The 22,315-nt window shown below is 39.2% G+C and overlaps 1 protein-coding gene across 1 annotated transcript in view; it reads right to left on the bottom strand.

Moving 5' to 3' along the window:
- Positions 1 to 3,482: 3,482 nt before the first annotated feature.
- LOC107085131 (forkhead box protein O4-like) overlaps positions 3,483 to 22,315 on the bottom strand; it is a 38,816-nt gene continuing 19,983 nt past the window's right edge. The window contains exon 3 of the mRNA XM_015375309.1: positions 3,483 to 8,115. Coding sequence (XP_015230795.1) covers positions 6,445 to 8,115 — 1,671 coding nt within the window. The 3' untranslated portion in view covers positions 3,483 to 6,444. The remainder of the gene's footprint in view (positions 8,116 to 22,315) is intronic.

The raw sequence follows: 22,315 nt of genomic DNA, 5'->3' as shown, positions 1-22,315 counted from the left end.
CATGACACAGTTCAGGGGAAATGTTGCACTGAAAACTGTCAGAAACTGTCTTCTGCACTCCATAAATCAGGTATCTTAAAGAACATTGAAGAGAAGAAAGCAAGAAAGATGAAGAAAAATCATAATTTGTCACAAGTCCTATAAAGGACTCAACAAACATAAGTCGGAAGATGTTCTGGGCAGATGAGTCCAAAATTGGGTGACAAGAGAAATACCATGTGTAAAAAATATATAAATAAATAACCATGCACATCACTCTGAATGCATCCTCCTCCCATTGAATAATGGGGGTGGCAGCATTATGCTGTGGGGATTCTTTCTTCGACAGATAAATTGAGTCAAGTACAGGAAAATCGAGATAGGAAAACCTGTAAGATGATGGAGATGTTTGGAGCACAAATATACCTTCCAGTTGGACAACATCTACAGCTAATGCTACAGGGAAATGGTTAGGCATACACTGTACTCATGTGCTCAAATGACCTAGTAAAAGTCAAGAATTAAATCCACTTAAGAATATTTGGCAAAACTCGAACAATAACAATTACAAACCATCTCTGTTCAGTCTAACTGAATTTGGGTAGATATTACAAAGAGAAAAAGGCTAAATGTCACCCTCTAGAAGATGTTTAAACTCTCTGGAATTTGGAAATAGTTATAATAAAAGCAAAATGTGGTTCTAATGAGTATTTACTTAGGGAGTAGGGACTGCTCAATATAGTAAATGTATGCCCCACCTTGACAAGCCAAGGTCAAGCTGAGAGGAGCCCTGAACAGTCTCTACTGACTGTATCTGAAATAGCTTTATCAATTAAAATAGAAAACATTACAAATGCTGTGTTTCGGTTCCCATTTGCAAAAACATGTGATCATTTTTATTAACATTCAAAGACACAATACTCACAGTTTACCACTTCAGCCAGCCACAATTCTCTCCTATGTGAACCTGTCTGTTGTGCAGTCCAAAACTACCAGAATCCCATGGAAAACTTTACATTTCATATTTTCCTGTATTCAGATAGCCATTTATGAAGAGGGCATATATCTGGTTTTATGTTTCATAAAATAAAACATTTGCTACATATTTATATTATTCATATCATTTTAATGTATTTATATACTTGTCATATGAAAGAAAAAAATAAGTTCTTGACATAAGAGCTCACCTGGAAAGTAAGAAGAGATGATTCCTCATAAGTACTCAAGGACATGTGTACCCCAGAGTCTTGCCTGGGTGGCTCTGTCTGTTTGCAGTTAGCAATGTCCCCTGCCAGCCCTTAGCTCCAAGGGCGGTCTCTGCAACAGCAGGACTACACCAACTGAGGAAGTACCTGTTTCCAGATGCTTGAGTGGATGAATAATGACACAGTAATGCAGTTTCTCTCTGGCTCTCATAATGAGGAAAAGAGGAGCAGAACGTCCCTGAGGCACCGCACCTGGACTGAAGTGCCCTACTGTCTGCCCCAAACTCTGGCTCTCAGGAGACAGACAGAGAGAAGCAAGACCCTGGCCTCCTGCCAGGCTCTGAGTCTTGGGTTCCACTCAGCCACACAAAGTCTGGTCTAATCATGAAATCACACAACATCTCATAAAGTCTCTGAACCATGTCTGAAGACATCACACCTCCTAGAACCACGCAAAACGGTTTAATTGTTTTTTTGTCAGGCATCTTTAGCTTTAAATAAACGCTGCCTGGTGCCTTTTCCTGGCACCTTTGTTGTTCTCTTTCTCTCTATTTCTCACTTGTTTTTCCCTACAGAGAAGATTTGCCAAGTGGAGTCAATTAAAAGTGTACATATAAGTGAGAAATATCTGTTTGAGTGAGTGTGCTGGGTCTTATAACGGAGCTGTGCACTTCTTTGTGCAAATGTGTGAATTTGTGATATTTTCAAATGCATGTGCGCAAACATTTGGTGTGGCGTCTGCATCTCTGCGTGTTCATGTGTGTGCATGGAGGCGAAGACTCCCCTGGGGCCTGGCAGTATGGCGCTGTTGCGCTCCAGACTCCTCCTGTGAAAACACCTCCAATGGGACCCGGACAGCTGTGGCCAACCTATACTGATTTGTTGGAAATAACAAGCCTTATGATACTTACACCCCTCTAATCCAGCCAAATCTGGTTCTGCTTTTTGTTTCTATGTCCGTATGTCTATCCTAATCATGCGCAATTTCCAGTTATTTTTCAATTAAGAGATGCTTCCCACAATTCATGCAACAGAACTTTCATCCCTTCTGTTTTGTCATTATTATTATTTTTCTAACAGCTACCTTCATAATTAAACATTATGCTTTAAGTACAACTTTAAATAAGGGTCGTTATATCTGTGAGACGCTTAATGTGTCAAAAATGAAGAACAAAAAAAAACGAATATATTTTACATTATCTCACATCATTAATTCAGAAATTAGAATATCCTTAAAATGTTAATTCCAGTAAATAAGCTTATATAGAAAAAAAGTATTTTAGTTACATTACATACAGATTTATAAAAACAATGATTCATACCCCTGATGAGTATGATTTTATACTCTTTTGGGGGTGGGGATTTGAAAATTACATAGAACCATACAAAAAATATTAAAAATACAAGTTGTACAAAGTAAAAAAAAACAAGTGTTATTTTAACGTCTTTAACAGAGTTGAATATAACACTGTTTCAGATAACATTTGATCCCACTCCAAATTAGTGTACAATTTACTCTATAGCTAGAGTCAGTTTTTCTAAGTTAATTTTACTAATTTCAGTGTCAAAATCAGGAAGACCTCTAGAGACTAGCTGGCAATTTACACCATAAAGAGTAAAACTTACACTACATGGCTGTCAATTTTTTCACTAACTATTGACTCCAACACTGGAATAGATTTACACTCAGTATAGTTGTAAATACTCTATTTAGAGTAAAATAGGTTGACTGAATTTATAATACCCATTTTGTTATTTGTGTATGATATGGCTTATACAATCATGGGAAAGAAGTGCTGACTTGTTATCTGGCTGAGAGTTACTGACAAACTGCAGAATGAGAGTAAGCCTTGTAATAGTTATTGAAAATAAATATGATTACACAGTGATGTATCCAATTTAAAGTTGAGTGGAAGGTAGAAGTGTGGTAGAAAATGTGCAAATGAAGCAGGAACTATTGCAGGCTTGAGTCGATTATGATGCCAATTCCATTCAAAAACTGAACAAGAAACCACATCAGAAGCATCTTCCTTTTTTCAAAGGAGAAGAAAAGAACTATTACGTAGGCCTCCCAAGTCCCATTTCAGATTACTTGTTTATTTTCAAAATTCAATATCTGATATAAATGAACTTTTATGGTATATTCTAAATAAAAAAAACATGTGGCTGAAATAATACAAGGACAAAATAACTAGCGCAAATAAGACATCAAATAAAAGATAAGAAAATGGCAAAACTTTTCTTTAAATTTCATTTATTTAACAGTCACCAAATGATGAGATACATTCTTTTAAAAAAGAAATAGACAGCAAACTGATAATTCTTTTGAGATTTTTAAAAACTAATGTACATTTTTTATATATATATATGTATATATATATAGACAGAGAGAGATTTTACAAAATAAAAATCAGTCAAACTGGCAAAAGGACAGGGTCATTAAAAAAAAAAAGAAAATAAAAAAGACGACATTGGACTTGTACAACTATCACAGTTAGGAATGACAAAGACAGATCTGTTTCATAAATAAATATCAGAAAATTAGACATCATATATAGCTTTCTTTCCAATAGCAGGGAATTGCTAACCATCTGTAGCATAGGATAGAAAAGAACTGCTTCTTGAGGTCACAGAACTTATAAAATTCCACGCATTATCCACAGAGATTAACTGGAACCAGGGCAACTAAAAAGCCTGAAATAAATGTAATATACCTCAATAATGGGTCTGATAGTCTGTGCCATGCTTGACCTTTGGCTGTAAAAATAACCCCTACTCCCTCCAATCTCCTACAATCTTTTGTTTAGTTTATTTCTTTTTTATGACTGTATGGAGCAAAGAGTGGGGAATCTTCTTGAGGGATGTAGAGAATAAGAGTTTCCTCTTATGCTCTCCCAAGGCCGAAGGCAAATAAGCTGCAGAAACACCTCCTCACCAACAAAATGACTGAGCAGAGGACATGAGAGGGGTGCATGGCATTGAATCTCATGAAGATCATACTACACCATCATTCTTTCACCAATGGATTGAATTCTTATAGTATGATAGTTCAAGTCCTGTTATTTTCTCCCCCTTAGGTTTCAAAGAATACAACAACTACAAGACAGCAGAATAAACACTCAAAAATTAGACATGGATAAATGTTTGGGATTTCAACCTCATTTTATGGTTTAAGTATTCCGATTACCTGCTTTTTTTTTTAAGGTGGTTCAAGATTTTAGAAGTGTGGTTCTGTTATACTTCTGTATTCAGTTCCTGTCTTGCCAGCACAACATTTACTGGGTCTTTGATTAGTAATAATTCTGATTAACTGATCTGGGAACGTGACACTATCGTCTACTTTTATCGACCTTTGGGCCATCAGCTGGACCCTTATCCAGTGTAACCTATTCAGAAAGATCTGATATCAATAAAATATTAAAATTAAGAAAGGTGTAAAAAGCAAAAATACATTTTTTTTTTTACCAAGCCTATTAGATTAGCTAATATGACAAAAACAAAAATTTCACAATTCCATTCCTTTTGTTTTACACAGAAGATCATTGATGGCATACTGCTTCCCACCATCATTTACCTTAAAAACACCATCAGCAATTGTATAAATAATTGACCTATCCCAATTTGACGACTGTTTAAAGGCTCATAAAACAGCTTGTGCATAAACCAGTATGGCATTTTTGAGAAAGAAGTGCTTTTTAAATCAAAAGTCCCCTTTGGGCTTAAAATTAGCTTTAGCCTTTGGAATCAAAACTTGATTTATTCAAAATTAAAATGCAAACAAAGCAATATTCTGAATGTATAATAGTAATTCACCATTTTAACAGAACCTCACTTAAAAAAATCCTCACCTATCCCGTTAAAAAAATCCCTTTGCACCTGAACTTGAATATCAGGTTATTAGATTTGTAAACATAGGAGCAAAGCACAAATTATGGGGATGATTTATGACGTGAGTACACTACTCTTTAGCACACACATTGATCTAAAGAGCATAAAATCTGAGACTGACTGATCCCACTGCAACAAGAGGCTTTTTCCTCTCTATTATGTACCCTCTTTGAGTGGGAAAGCGGACAGTGACATTGGCTCTTCTCAGAGCAGGACAGCAGGCAGAGTGACATAAAGTTAATCACTGTTTTGTCTCAAAGCTCCTGGTGCATTATGCTAAAAGACAGCCAGGGGTTAGCAAGGAAGGACAACATGTTAAATTCTCAATAATGACACATTGCCTCTGCATCACTTTGGAGATTAAAAGCAAGATGCTGAGTTTCAATCAAGCCACATTAATGGCTTGATGTGAGAAATGGTCACTTAGTCTGCACCACCAGACAGGGGCGGGGGCATGCTGGAGCAAAAAACCCAGGTGAAGCAAGGTGATATGAGATTTTTAATTTGCCAAATTGCATGCTTGCCACTAACGATGGCATGCATGTAATGACATTAGGACGGTCTTTTGTAACAGATGATAATGAGGTCTTTACATGTTACATTTGAGAAAATGTAACCCCCAATAATCTGTGGGAAGTTAAAATAATATGGCTGCAGCAAAATAGTCAGATGGAAGCTAAGAATATGCAAATGTATTACACATTTATTTTGAATGATTTAACTGAAAACTAATTCAAAATATAGCCTAACTATATTACAAATATTCCAAAAAAGTATTTTTGGTTGAAATAATCATTTAAATTTAGTAAAAGAAAAACAATATTTTAGGGGTGAGCATGTTCAAACCTAAAACAGAATCAGGGCAACCAACGTCCAATCAACATGCCTAAAGGTGTTTTCGATTGGTCTCTGCCACAACTGAAAAAAATCTAGTTATTGGTTCCTACCTCTGACGCTTTTATTAGTTGTGTTCCTTGTTTGTTCCTGTCAAATGCTGCAACCACCTCAGAAAACAAGTCAAGCTCTGCCTGAGCTGCTCTGTGAAGGCACTGCACCGTGAGATGTGACCCACTTGCGATAAAGTGCATTCAGAGTTCAGTTCTCATGGTAAATGAGAAGCGATGCCGGCCAAGCACAGCTGAGAGATTGTCATCACAGTACAACTGATTCAAGAAAAAAATTAATCTGACATGAACTAGATCTCTCAGTAAGAAGGGGATAAAAAGAGCAGGGGTGATAGAGCAATTGTCAAGACAACAAATAAGACATGGGGGGGCTTGGTCCTGTAGGCTTTGTTCAGAGTCAGGAATGTCATAATTGAGCACAGTGCTTCATAAGTTGGGTTGCAGTCCTGGAGATGTTGTTCTGGAATTCAGCCAGGGACCCAGCTCTGGTTGCTGTGGGCCTGCTGTGGACCAGCCAGACCACTCATTCCCATGCCCATAGTCACACCCATTCCCATTCCCATGCCAATTCCAACCCCCTGGGCGAGGGAGCAGTCAAAGTTAAAATCCATTTCCTCCCCTGAGTCCATAATGTCATGTAGAAGGATGGACTCCACATCACAGTCCAAGCTACCATGGAACATATCAATGTCTAAATCAGCTGGTAATCTATCATGGGGATAGGGTTGGTGATAGCTATGGTAGGTACTACCAACACTGCCATTACCCATCCCCTGGCCATGGTGGTAGGGTCCATTGTTCAAGCCTTGGTGTTGTGAGTCTGGGTAATGATTATGACGGGGGTGTGGGGTGGAAGCCACATGACAGGAGTCTTGAGGCATGCCAAGCATACCTGCTGGGTTTGGGGGGAGGGTTGTAGAAGCAGGAAGATGAGCATGGGATGGTGGGCTGTACAGGTAGGGAGCTTTGTGATTGTAAGTCTGTAACTGGTTACTGTTTCCACATGTGGTCAGGGCTGCTGCTCGGGGTGGTGTGTTGATATGGCTCCGGCTGAGACTGTGACCATTGTGAGCAAGGCTGTGAGGTTGATTGTGGTTGCTTACACTATTGTGATTGTGACCAGGAGTGTGATTGTGAGTTCTGTTATGGTTATGAATTCCACTATTGTGCACAGGATGGTGGCTGTGGTGGTTGGATCCTACTCCATTACTCGTCTGACCCATCATAGGATGGCCTTCCCTCTCCTGCCCCAACATAAGGTCTTTAGAAAAGTACTGCTGCACAGCAGAACCTCCTGTCAGTAGACTTTGCAGTGCGTTTGTACTTGAGTATGCCCGCATGGTTCCAGAAAAAGTGGTAGCCTTGTTTTCCTGAATGGTCTGCAATGGTGAGTGATGACGGAGTATACCCATCCCTGATGTATTGTAAACTCCTCCTCCATAGGAGACCTGTCCCTTCATTCCAGAGTTGTAGTGATACACAGGAGTCTGGTGCTTATTCCTTCCAACAGGAGGATGTTGTTGATGTTGCTGTGGACAATGATGTTGATAGCCATCCTCCATCATCTGCTCATCCAAACTTATGGCACCGGCTAAGTTAGCCAGTTGAGGCAGCTGCTCAAGTGGAGGACAATGATTTCCCGCTCCCATAGATGGGGAGCGAGCACTGGTCGGGGACGGATAAAGGTGAGGGGAGGCAGAACAAGAGAGGCCACCTTCCTCTGGTTCCTCTGGTTCTCCCTCTGCAAGGATAGGTGAGAGACGCCCACTTAAGGTGGAAGCTGATGAACTAGCCCTAGAATGAAGATCAGTCCAAGCGTCAAACTCTCCATCTGTTCCAGATGCATTGCCGGGTCCTGGTAGGGTTTTACGTGAGGGACTGCCATGGTCAGGGGAGCTTTGAAGCCCCCTTACAGCAGATCCTCCTCCAATTCCAGGACGACCTACCCTCTTGCCCCTGATCCTGCCTTTACTTTTAAGGTATTTAGTGCTATTGTCCATGGAAACTGCTCGTCTTCTTGGGGCTTTGCCCATCTTTCCGCCATCTGGGTTTAGCATCCACCAGGAACTCTTCCCTGTCCCTTCATTTTGGACCCGGATAAATCGAGTGTGGAGAGAAAGGTTGTGTCGAATGGAGTTCTGCAAAGACATAAAAACAAGCGGTTACTAAAATCACCAAATAAATAGTTAAATATTTAAATCTAATTGTCCAATGTAGCTCAAATTGTTCTTAAATCAACACAAACGTTTAAAATATGTGTAGAAGTCATATTTTATAATGAACTGTTGTAATAAACATGCTAAATCATAAGAGCCATTTGAAAAGTGCTAGGTTCAGGGGTCAGAAACTACAGCATGGGGTAAGACTCATGTCAGGCTTATCCAATCTATTGTGACCTTAGAATCCGTCTTGAGAGAATCTCTATCTGCACATCAATCCCCACATTCATTCCCATCAATCTGTCTGTCTTTTTCTATTTCTTCCCTAGGCTGGGCTGATGTAAGCCACTGAGGTTGAGCATACTCTATGTTTGAAGTTGGTGCCAGTCTGGCTTTGTGCCAGCTGTCTCTTTGCTCTCCTAGCTTGAATTGGGAAGAGAGAGAGGGTGAATTGCAAGACTGAGCCAGGAGCAAGGAAGGCTAATGGATGTATCCAACCCTCTGACATCAACCTTCAATGCCTATCTCTCTACCCCTCCCTTGTTCTGTCTTTATCGCAACCTTTCAGAGGCTTGCTTTCTCTTTTGTTACTGAGTGCTACATATTTCAGCTTGTCTAGATTTTCCTTTTTCTTATTTTACACACTTCTTTGAACATAAGTCATTTTCCACCTCTGCGTTCAATCTCCATCCTTTCAATTAGACAGTGTGCCACCAATTACTTTCCCATTATCCTTTACGCCTGCAAGTACAGTCAATGGTTCAGTAATTCATAAAATCAAGTGTATTTTTTTTTTTATTATCATTTACATCTTAAAGACTACTGGTTTTCTTACAGTTCTGCTCCTTGTTTGGTATGGGTCATTTAGACTATCAAACCATAAGCATCTTTTGTTTGAGAATATACTTGTGGAATGGATTATTTCCAATTGAGAGGTTCTAGCTCTTTGCTATCTCTATTACGTCGAAGATTATTTGTATTCAAATGGTACTGCTCGTCAGGGAAACAAATAAATCAAATTGCTGTGAGGAAAAACACATAAACAGGAGGCAAGCTGAATTCAGGTGATCTGTGAATGCCTCCTTGGGTTATCTTGCTTTGACACCTCCGGCATTGGGTAACCATGGCAACCTGATACACGTGAAGTGGCGTAACTATATCATATTGTGTTGAGAGTCAAGAGAGAGAGAAATGGAGGGAAACCAGGGGGGATGGGGAAAGGATGCAAGAGGAGGCGGCTGTTTGATGATGCTGCTCCAACACTAAGCAGCCTTTCATCTTGGCAGTGCAGGTCCGCAGGGGATGCCCGCTCCCTGCATCTGACGGCTCCTCTACGTGCCTCGCCAGCTCCCTGTCTCAATCTCTGGATCATGCACCTATCATACCACTCCAAATCATCCCCCAACCAAGCCCCATGCATGCCTAAATTAAAACATATGTAAGCTGATTGTAAATGGGACATCTTTCAGATAACTGAACCACTTCACATTGACACTCTGTGTGACCTGTCCGATTCAAATCTCGATTTATCCTCCCTGTAAAAGAAGAGCAGCCCCACTGAACTTGAAGGGATTTGTCATTCCAAACCCTCTTTATCTGATGAATCCACCTGCTAGAGAGATTTGAGAGATGTCGGATGGTGGCCAGCCATGGCATCAACACCATGATCATAACTCGCCGCCAGGCTTCTGTTATAAAAAGTCTGACACATTTCTTTACCCCCAACCCCCTGTTTTGTGTGTGCTAATGTTCAGAAATCTAAAAACATCTCAGGTTGACAGTGGTTCTACCCTGGGTGTGGTTTCATTCACCTCCTGCTCTCTGAGTCAGGGGCAATTTGGCCAGCCTGCAGCCCTCACGCCCCCGAAACAGGCAGTCACTGCTAATCCCCCTCCATCTCTGAGTAATCCCAGACAATCCTGGGCTAATCCCAAGTTGATTCAGAGGCACTCCCAGCTGGGTGTCTCACACAGCTATGCCAGGTCAACTCAGAGGCAACAGACAGGCTTGGTGTACTATGATCCTATAGTAATGCAGCATAGAAAGAGTGCATAAAGTGTAGAGAAATTATGATATAAAACCCCTATAGGATGTAAAACTAAGGTGGTACTAATGTTAGTGTGTATTATAGTAGATGACAAAACTGTGAGACGGTGTTAACCATTTTTTTGATGCTTCCATCAAATCAACCACCTTTATTCTGTGCTCTGTCCTTGAGGGTTGGCTTTGTCAAGTTTTTTTTTTTTTTATACCCCTAAAGCTTGAACAGAATAAAATTGAAAACTTTATTATGTATTAAATATTCATAAAATGGAAATTCTTTTTCAGCCCCCTGGCTTGCTGAGGCAGACGAATGAAGCCCAGAGAAACATACAATGACAGAAGAACACACACATCACACGCCTGGGCCCAGGAAGCTACTTCCTATTCAAATCATACCCCTTTAATACAATGGGCCTGTTGGAGAGAGCTCTAAATAATGAATGAACCAGTGGCAAAGCTTATGCAGAAAGATGCACTGCTTGGTCCCCTAATACTAGAGAGAACAGATGGAGTCATAAGTTGTTCTGATACTTTTCTGTTTTGTTTTTTTTTTTGTTTCCCTTCAATCATCCATCCTCATCATAGCTCAATCACAACTAACGTAATAAAGCAAAAGAGGTAAAGGGTAATGGTTTACAGGCCAATCAAAGCCAATTAAGGTAAACAAGGGTTTCAAGGATGAAGCAGAGTCGAATTGGGTCCAACTCTCATTAAGGTTTTAAAACCCAGATAGCTGATTTAGATATTTAGATTATAGATACCAAATAAGGAGATAGGATTCGTTGTCTTCAGATTAAAAGCTTAGGCTCTTTATAAACAAATCTGGCAACACTTATCCACAACGGCAGGTACCAAGAGATGGTAGAAGGGCTGTTGTCACTTGTGATAAAGAAACAGTCTTGGAAAAAGAGAAGGCAAGGGAAAATACATACATAAAATATATTAGATATGTAAGATTACAATTTATTCTACAGCTCATTGCTTATAAATCAGGTTCAGATATTTAAAGGCTTCAGATATGTTAAGTCTTGCCCTAATTTTCCAGAGTCATATTTTCAGTCTTATGTCAATAGTTTCACTAGTTAATGTGTCTATGGAAAAGTTCACCACAATGTATGGAGAGATGCAAAACTTTAATCTACATCTGTGTATTTGGGGAAATAAGTCTGTAAATTTTCCTACCTAGGCTTTAAAGTAGTATGATCAGTCTACATATTTATTACAGCTTCTGAAAATTGTATGTAAACTCAGAATATTTATTTTTGGCAACTTCTTTAAGATGTCTTCCTCTGGCCCTTTAAAATCATGCAGCATCAATCAACTGCTCCTGAATTATCCTTCTCTTCTTAAATATTTAGTCAGTTCAATTCAGGCACAGGAGTTTAGCAATGAGAATCAATGAAGTTTAACTGCTAACAGTGCTGAAGCTTAGCACACATCAAGGTATAATTGAACAACACAATCCACTGGCATTATGAAGGCAGTGGGGTTCCTCAATAAACCTTACTGAATGAATTCTTACCCGTCAACATCTTGTCTGTTAACTGACTGTGCCCACTTGGCCACTTTGGCGTATTGCCCAACACGAACACCCCTCTTTTGCTATTCCAAGTGTGAGTTTGGAGAAGATGTGAGTAGACAGGGCGAGGATGGGGAGTTGGGCCAGGGTTTGTTATAGTGCCCATTAATTTGCACAAAGCAGTTTGATTGACTGGCATAGGTTCAGCTATGGTCAAGGTCGCTGTGCATAAAGGGGTGGGAATAAGCGGTAGCACAAGGGGCCTCCTCCAAACTACACAAAAGAGTGCCCTAAAAAATGCCCATCCCCCTTCATTAGGCCTCCATCACTATCCACTCTGGGCTTTCCCGCTCACACACAGCAGGGCATAGAAACGGGTCAAATGGTTTAGAAGATTCAACTTGTGGCAAATGTGCATTCATTCAAATAGAACCTAGTGAGAAACCAAGAAGTGTGAATGGAGTCTGGGAACGGGCAAAAAGAAACCACTCACCCGATTCAAACAACCTCAAGGGTGAAGCAGTGTGGTGCGCTTGCCCAGCTAAGAACACAGCAGCTGTTCTTGTAGTGGCACCGGGTAAAGCCGTTTGCCACACTCGACTGGTATTACCAAACCATTTCATGCAGAATGGGTCCATTATGTATTGTCAAAGGGTATCCCTCCATGGTGCACATTCATTTGATAAGCCTAAATCAACGGGGAGTAACAGAAGCACTAACTGTGTTTATTGTGATGCTGTTTTTGCCCGTGCAGAAGGCAGAAGGGATCAGGGGGAGGGGAGATTTCAACACAAGCAGTTTTGTTCAGCACAGGAATGAGTTTTGTCAGCTAAGCCTGTCTCCAGGCTATTGGTGGAAATTAGCGCCAGCTAAATATTCGCTTTCCGTGATTGATGTTACGGCTTCAGTTGTCCCTTTGAAGGAAAATAAAGAATTTGGAGCCATGTGAATTAAGAGGGACAGAGTTAGGGACTTCTATATGTCTGAGGAGGGACTTAAAATTTGACTGTAGGGCCTCAATGGCGACATAGAAGTGGTACAACGACACAATGTATCAAAGATTAAAGACAAGTAAAACTTTGACAGAGAGTACAGAAAATAAAATTGGTAAATGACTGTGTGTATGTACATGCGAGTGAGTGTGTGAAAGAGGAAAAGAGAGAGATGTAGTTATTTGCCTGAGAAGCCCAGAGCCAGATGATTAAAATCCCTTTAGGAGGCTTCTTTAAGAGAGACAGATGGGTAGACAGGCCTGTTTTGGAACGCAATCAAATTGAAAAGATTAAAAAGGAGTCTCTTTTATTAGGAGGTGAGAAACAGTTACTTCTCTGCCACATGCCATCATCGCCTCCACAGCAGTGGTCACGACTGCATTGGCATGCAAGACACATTGTATCCCGCATTGGGAAAGAGACAAACCTGAGATTAAGAACTGCATGAATCTCAGCACATTACTGTTGTAATACTGATCAATGGTTGCAGCACTGTTTTTTTTTTGTTGACCAAAGCTGTTTAAAAAAAAAAGAGAAACTAGGGTTATGTTGGTATAATTTTACATAGAGCTGTAGCAAGAATCAGACTAGTGAATGGAATTGGACAATAGGTTTGATCAAAACTAACAAATGTCAGAAACATTAGTTCTTTATAAAATCATTTAATGCACAAAACATAAACATAGTTGAAACAATATTGTCTGTCATGGAAATTTCCCAGAAAAAAGTCATAATTTGCATGTCTCAAAGTTCTGCAAAGTTATTTTCCGTAATACTGTAGTTCTTACATCTTATCAACAGAAGTCATACCTTAACATGTGTAAAGAAAAGTACATTTTTAAAGAAGTAGTTTGAGATTTTTGAAGTTTAGCAGTTTTGTTACAGTGGATTTTAGTGATTTAAAAAGCAAAATAGAAATCATATCTAAGCAATAAAGTGACAGATTATTAAACAACTAAATTAACACTGTACCAGTGTTTCTAAAATTTGTCAGAATTTTGCTACTGATTGTTGTTTTTTGGGAAATAATTTCCGAACATCAATTAAACCAAGAAAAGCAAGAAACATACTAACTATAACTGTGGATCTCAGGATTTATAAGATTGTAACAATTATAATATGACATATGCACACTACAGCTAAGAAAGCAACCAATTATTATACTTTAAAGTACCCTCACTCACATATCCAAATTATCCCTTAATGGTCATGGTTTACTAACTACAAAAAATACTTACATTGAATTTTTGTCCATAATGCCAACCTAACTAACAGTGCTAAATATGATGATTGTGATTAAAACACGCTAAAGAGACATAAAACATCAAAAATGAATATTGTGTCAAAATTATCAATAAGACGAAGCAGGGAAATATTGACTTTATAATAATTTATAATTTTATTAAGGATCCCCGTTAGCTGTTGCCGTGGCAAACAGCTAGTCTTCCTGGGGTCCACAAGACTTCTGTCTTTCAAACAGTGTGACATCACCTTTGTAAACAATATAATTGTAAAAGATTAACTGTAAAGCCTGCTAAAGCCTCATGAACAGTTACAATAATAAAAATGAATTATTATCAGTAGAAAACATCACAGTAAAATCCTTTAAAATATTAAGTTAAACACATCCTAAACTTGAAGATAATCTTCAGAAGAAAAGGAAATATCTTGTAATAGGGTGCATATCACAATTAAGTTTAAAAAAAGGATTTAAACAGTTTTTTTTTACAAGATAGTTACATTTTCTACTTATCCATATATAAAAAATATGTCATTGTTTTCACTTATGTTAAAGAGATCTATGTCTGTGTAATTTTAGACGTGTCTCATTATGTCAAAGTTATGTAAAATCAGAGAATCATCAGGAGGCAATCTCAATCTTATCTTTAACCCAAATCTAAACAAATGTAAGTTAAATGTTCATGGTGGACATTTGGCTTCAGCTCCACTTGACTGTATAGTTGAAAGGTGCTCTGAATTCGACCCCATTATTCCGTAACACTGCAGGAGAGCCATTTATAAAAAGGCTTAAAATGGAAAGCAAGTGTGTGGTAGTGTGTCTGGTAGCCTCAGATCAGGAAGTGGCTGTGGAGAGGGGTGTAATGGAGTTGGTGGGGGATTCCTGCCTGACTGTGCACTAATTGCAGCCAATGGTTGGCAACCCATCATCTGTGCCCACCCTGGCGCCAAGGGAAGGGTTGGCATTGGGGCAGCAGGGTGTGGGATAGAGAAGGGCTGCCGCAGCTTTTGTGGTTAAAAATAGATGCTGACAGATTAGAGTAGCATCTGAGACCCTGATGGGGGATCGGAAAATCCGCTCTACCGATGCCAGGGAGAGCCAAGAGTTTCCGGTGGGCGCAAAGAGGACACAATCTGGGCATTGCGTCTGACGCCCACACAAAGAACGGGGGAGCCTGGAGTTGTTGAGTGCACATGAAGGAGCACGTGCAACAGTACAGCATGGGTGTGGTTTTTTTTCCACAGGGGCCTGCAAGGTAGGCAGACCTCACACCCTCCCACAGAGGATTCACACAACAGGTGTTTGGGCTGGGCCACCTGTGGGGCCGGCCGCCTGCTCGCACTTCACACCTCGACTGGGGAGCAAACTAACATTTTCCACTGGGCTCGCCATCCTCTTGTTAAAGACCAACACGTTTCTGGAGAGACTTTTACAGCTCTTTTTACAAGATCTGCAAAATATGTGTGCGTGCAAGCGTGCCCAAGTCAATCTGCATTTATGAGAGCATGTGTGTCAATATTTTTGTATCAGGCCGTTTAAAAGCCGACAGCCATAGTGTGGATTTGATTATGCTGAAATCTCCCAGTGCTATATACAAAGAAACTGTCAGCCAACAACAGAATCGATGCAGACCAAGGGTTTTTTTTCACACTCAGGCTACACATAATCTCATTCATAACAATAAGAATCTCATTTCCTACATTCTAAAGGTCAGTGCACACCTCAGATCACACTTTAATAAAAATCATTCTCAGCGTTTAATTTAATTTCAACAAGGCAGGAAACTCATAGGCAGCCATGCACATGGCATGCAAAATTCATCAGATTGTCCCTTTAATTGCTTCAATTTCACAGTATAGAGAAGAATGACCACAATTACAGAGAGGAAGAGAAATACACAAATATGGATCACGGGGGCACATCTGCAGAGGGCACAAACATCCAGAAAAGACAAATAGTCTGTCAAGGAAAGTCAGCGGCTAGGTTTGCTCATTTTTCAATCAAATCAGATTGGCAATTTTGAGGGCGAAAATCATGTCCAGCTTTGTCATAATACGTTTTAACCTTCATAGAATGCTGTACCCAGAAGCCACATAATCATTCTCAGACACACACACACCTGTGCAGAAATTTATACCGTCTTTCAAACACATAAAGGAAAACATGACACAAAGCCTGGCACACTGGGCACGCTCATTACTGCAATGCCAAGCTACCAGTTGCTAAGGAGACCTGTGGGAGAGGGAGGATTCCTTGTTGTTGCTATAGCAGCCAGCTCTCTCCCTGCCAACTCTCTCCCTTAGGGAGAAAAAAAAGAGGCAAGAGGTGGGGGGTGAAGTGGGTAGAGGTAGGGGGCAGCAGTTTAATAGGGCTATGAGGTGCAGGGGAACTTCATTAGCCATCAGTGTGCACTGCACCCACCAATGCGCCCCATGAATGCCTACTCACATGCTGCACTTCAGCACGCAGACTTCCACTTACCCACGCAGAGACCATGGACCCCCACCTATTCATACACCTATATAGAGGAAAAGAATGAAAAAGGGGCGGCATATTTAGAATGGAAAGCTTAGTTTATCTGCACATGGGAGAGGTTGAGAGAGTAGAGGTGGGTGAATGACAAAAGAAGGATCTTAAGCAATGGGACTTGCTTGGAGAGAGTTGTAGGGATCTAAATTTCTGAGGCTTCGTTTGTTTAAAGCATTACTAGGACAGTTGCCTGTGTAAATGCATTCCCTATGGAGCAGCATTAACCTTCAGCTCTATACTTGGCAACAACAGAGAAGATCTCCACACTCAAAAAAAACACTGTGAACCTTAATATTACACAATACAGTCGTGTTTCAAAATCTTGGTGAAATCCCCTATTGCTTGAAGACACACCTGAGCTGATAAATGGCTTAGTTCAAGCAATCTCCCGAAAACAGTATTAGTTTAGTGGTTTAACTCAATTCCCGATTCCCAGCATTAAATCGCCACATATATTAACTCCATGTTCCATTTTTCAGGGGATCACTTCCAAAAGACCAAACATATTATTTTGTTGGTCAGATAAATCAGAGTTTTCCTTCAATAAAGGTCTCTTTCCCACTTACATGATGTACACAAAAAAAACAACTATGTGTTGGCTGCTTAGGTTTTGCTTTAAAATACTGCGGTTAGGTTTCCTAAGCGCTGCTGAAACACCAATTATTGCCTCCAATGTCTTCATTGCTGTTGGTTTGCCTGTTATCAAAATAACTAAAAAAAGTCATGGATGGATTTTTATGAAGGTATTGTGATAGGCAAAAAATTATTACATTTTGGTGATGATCTGGATCACCATCTGGATCCAGGAATTTTTTTTTAAAGATTTTGTGATTACAGGTTTTAACATATGTGAAAGTCACAAGGAGTCAGAGGAAATGAACTACTGAGTGGAGGTCTGCGCTCTTGCAGGGCTTTTCTAGTTAAAAGATTATGAAATTCATAAACATTGCATTTATAAACTGAAATAACAAATCTTGACGTCATTTGTTAAGAAGTAACTGGAATCAGAGTTGAATTTTCTCTAAGCTGAAATATAAAAAAATATCTAAAAAATATATATAAGTGAAAATTTATTGAAAACTCTGTTACATATTATGTCCAACAAGAATGGCATCAGCCCTACAAATAGTGAAAAGAAATAAAAAAAAAATATATATATATATATAAAATATATATAAATATAAAATATATATATAGATATATACATATCTATATATATATATATAAATATATATATAAATTAACACACACGTATGTGGTACGTGTGTGTGGGAAATTTTTCAACAAGGCATTTCATTCAACAGCTGCCACCTGTTTTACTGATGAAAAGTATTAAAGTGATTCACACAAATGATGCTATGAAAGTTGTAAGAAATAAAAGTTTTAAAATTTGAGAGCATTTGGTTTCCTATGAATACACAGATCAACAGTTTGCACACAAACTGGAACCAAAATTGTGGAAAATGGCTCCAAAATATTTCAACAAAATATTCCATTCTGTTAAAAGTCTGAAGAAACAGAAAGTCTTTGAATTAAAAGAAAAGAGGGCAAGCAGCATTAGGATGACTTCTCTATGAAGCGGGGGTGCTTAAAATGTTTTTAGTCTGATAACCTCTGAAGCTCGACAGACTCAAATTTTAAATGTGAGAGTTCTTTAAAATGAGGTTTAATGACTGAATACTGAATGAACTCAAACTTATCTCATCCTGTCTACAGAAGAATGCCACCAATCCCATTGCTCGACTCCCCCGCCTCTACACATACACACACACACACACCTCTGGGCAAATTGAACACGTTTGGGCCAATTGAACTCAAGCTCATTGGAAAACAAAATCAAGTATGGTTGAAAAGAGGACATTCCTCTTTGACTAGGAGGAATGAGAAAGATGGGGGAAGGAAGGGGGGACAAGAGGAGGCAGAATTCAGCACCCCTCCTCCCGTTGTCTCTGTTTCCTAAAACAAAAAGCGCCCAATTAAGTCAGTTTGAGTTAGGGTCATTTGTGTGTGCGCGAACAAAATGTGTATTCAGACCATGAGTGTGCAGGCAATAAAGGGAAACAGAGGGGCAACGTACTGTAAGTTGTCAGACTGTCTGAAAAAGGCAGAAGAGGAGGAGGAGGAGGGTTTGGCGGGCCTCTGTGTGTATGGGAGGGGGTGGTATGTGTGTGTGTGGAGGTGGGGGGGTTCTCCCATTCCCAGCCTAAGAGGGCCAAACTTGCTCTCAGCTCCTCGGCAGGAGACACTGAAATATTAATCGCCACGCTCCAGCCGCAGACTAGAGAACACAATCGCTTCAAACTCCCACCCTAATGAGTGTGTTCATGAATGGCTAATGTGCACAGATGGGGGGCTGATGACTGGATAGATCGCAACGGGGTGTTAAGGCTGGGAGACAAGGAAAGCGGGGAAGTGGTGAAAGTGAAATTTCGGCAGGGCCTGCCGGTAGAAGTGGTGAAAGGTTGCACAGGCATGCCATGACCTTTTAAGAGGTTCCTGAAAACTTAATTAAGTCTAGCCCTGTGCTACTCTTTCTTCCTTTTTACATCCTCTTCTACACGTGGTTTCATAAGCCTGCACGCATACACAATCCCCTCAGCCTTGTTTTCCCTCCTCCAAGTGTATGCTGATCATTTACCCCGTTTCCTTCAGCACATACACCCTGCAGAGCTGATGTAAAATTATTTTCTAGGGATAAAACTTCAAAGAATTCTATTCGTCTTTAACAAACATTCCGCTTTATTAGTCATGTTAAGGCATGCACACAACGATGTGAAGTTACAAATAAAAAAAGAAAAACAAAGAGCCATTAAAACTGCAGGAGCAGGTTATGTTTTTTTCACCCCCTATGTAGATACACCTCAGGAAGAGAAAAGACTAAACTTACAAGAGGAAGGTAAAGAGTTGGTTCATCTCAAGCAGCAGCCACTTCTGCAGGGAAATAGGAGTTACATCTCACAAATGGACTGATATAATCTTGCAAAACAGAGCATGTACTGGGGGCCAAAGGGTCCTCTCCATTGGAGCTTGTTCCACATCGAATGTTAATGTTTAACATGCAATATTGATAGCTGAACCTGACCTTTCCCTCACCCTGCTGATAATTTATAAGCATCGTTTCTATTGTCATTACTTCATCACATTTCAAGCAGCAATGCCAGAGTCGTCTTTCTGAATAAAAACAGAAATGCAGGTTAACATGTCTTACAATGACTCTTCATTACCATAGAGGCCAGTGACGGATTAGAAGCACCCGGTCTATACAGACCTACAGCCATGTGTCAAAACATGAATGCTCTCACTGCATCTAATTAAAGGGAGATGCTGTGACCTAATTCCGAATCTATCTGTAATGGCCTGGGTCCGGTATCGCTTTGGATTCAGACGGGAAGATAGAACAGTCTTTATACAGACAAGAAAAGGTGCGTTTTATAATCTTGAATATCTTCAAGAAAATCTATTTATTTCAAGAATTCCAATTCTGGTAGTCAAACATATTAATTGTCTACATCCAAAAAGATTTTTTTTAGGGTTTATTGTTATTAAGTTTGATAATTATAGCTTTAAGCTTAATGAAAAATCTATTTGTGTGTCTTATAATATCACAATATTACAAAGAAACACTATGCCATGCCAAAGATATGGTGAGTATGAGAGAAAACTACTGATTTGAGAAGTCATATAGAACTTCTCATAGAGTATGGAACTAAATGTATTATATTCAGGCTAAAAACAGAAAGTTGAGTGGAAGGAGCTGCCGAAGGATTATCTAATGATATGTTTTCAAGTTATCAGTGCAACTTCCTCTGTTGTGTAAACACAAGATTATCAGAGATCATTATCAATACTGTAACTATCGTCTTTCAAAAATTCCTCTTTTGATCCGTTCTAATACCAACGGACCCTGCTTCTCATGACTTGGACTGTCTTCATCTAGACAGTAGCAAAATGAGGGAAAACTCCAGACTTATATCGTGCAGAAGAGTGTAACCAGAGAGTAACAAGAGGTTCACCCATAACAGGTCATCACAAAAATGGTGTGCCATTTATACAATGCTGTATCTATGCATGTTAAAGGAAAACATTTTGGTAGAAGGATATGGGACATGTGAAGAGCATCCATCATCGTTCTACTTAACAGCAATTGTAAGCATGCCTATTATATTTTATGGCAGGAGAAATTGACACTGTAAATAATGCCAAAAGTACCAATAAAAGGTTTCATGAACACTGTACCACAGTGTTTGATAGGCAAGCAAACTGACCGAACCTAAACCTCTTATTGTCAAGAGGAAAATGGGAATATCAGATCCAATATTGTGAAAAAAGAAATGTGGGCTTCTTTAACACCAAAAGGGTACTGCAGCCTCATCACATCCAAGGAGCACACAAAATGATCCTATAAATATACAAACAGAGCCATACATGGAGGCATTTTTAATTACTGACACATGCACTTTGAAACCAGCAGAAACAAAGAGTTTTTATGCTTGAAAGAACAATGAACGTAAAGTTGTTAGAACATACATTTTAAAGGGATATGACAAAACCTCTCAACATTTGGGAAATCGGGCATTTAAAAAAAAACTTCATCTGTTAATAGTTAAAGCATTTTTTTAAGGGGGCTGAAATTAGTCATTGGTGATGAAGAAGATATGGACTAGAATCCATTTGCTTATGTCAAATAAAGCCTAATATCTTACATATATGCCTCAGTCACATTAGCATGGTGGAACGCATGGAGTAGTCTGTGACTTTCACACGATAACCTTAAGTGCCACTTTCCATTTATCAACACATTTCGTTTTTTTTACAGAATTATAAAGCATGATCTACTTTTTTTCTCTATAGAAGCACCGACATTCCTACTACTACTAAATATTGCTAATATATTCAGCACTACAGTTAATGCACAGAAAAAAATCAATCCCTGAAAATGGCCAGGTTTTGGTAGATTAATTTCATTATTTTTTGTGATCATCCTTAAAAACCCTGAATTATATTCAACCTGTTATGACAGAGGACTCAAAGTCAGGAATTAGCAGTAAGGTGTTGACAATTAAAAGCTATGAAGCACAAACGCTGCAGGAAGACATTTCAGTGAAAACTAAATTTTATTTTGAAGCATTAGAGCAGTAATGCTGCATCAATTTGCATTGAAAGTCACAAGCAGGTTGGAAGTAATCTAGTTTTAGTCAGAACCCAGTTAGGTTTCTAATCTCATTTGATGATAACTTCTGTTAGCAATAAGAGCTTTTTTTCTCTTTTATGTTGTAATTTCATGGTATTGCAACAAGTTCATTTACATTTTTTAAACCTAGTTTATTGAAATACACAGACCAGTAGTGCTGATGAACTGTTATACCTACAAAATTTCACTTTATCCAAAATATACAGAAACAATATTGGATACTAAGCCTAGAGCCTCTTTGCAAGATCTAACTTTCCCCAGTTGGAACTCCAACAAAATAAAGTATTATTTTCATTATTTAAACTGGGAACTCGGAAAATCAGAGCAACTGCATAGTTATTACTGACTGTTACTGAAGGGGAGAATGAGAGATACTAGGAAGGCTTAGTTTGTTAGAGCTAAACCATTCAGCTGTATTTTTTCAAGCTTTCAACCTTAGTCTGGGATGAATCAGCCTGGATTTAGAAGCCATTGGGAAATCTTGGTCTAAATATAGGATCCTGAATTTCCCACTGGGACAATACAGGTAGTCCAACTTTGTTGCATATTTTCTATTAAATACAGACAGACAGTTGTTTGAGTATTTGTAGCATCTCTAACCATGCTTACTGCTAATAAAAAATACAATTTTAATTGTGAACTCCTTCAGGAGTTGCTCTCTCACA

Source organism: Cyprinodon variegatus, unplaced genomic scaffold, assembly GCF_000732505.1.
Source record: "Cyprinodon variegatus isolate N-32 unplaced genomic scaffold, C_variegatus-1.0 Scaffold6, whole genome shotgun sequence".
Taxonomy (NCBI): Eukaryota; Metazoa; Chordata; class Actinopteri; order Cyprinodontiformes; family Cyprinodontidae; genus Cyprinodon; species Cyprinodon variegatus.
Note: the sequence above shows the minus strand (reverse complement) of the source record. Positions and strands in the feature narration are given on the sequence as shown.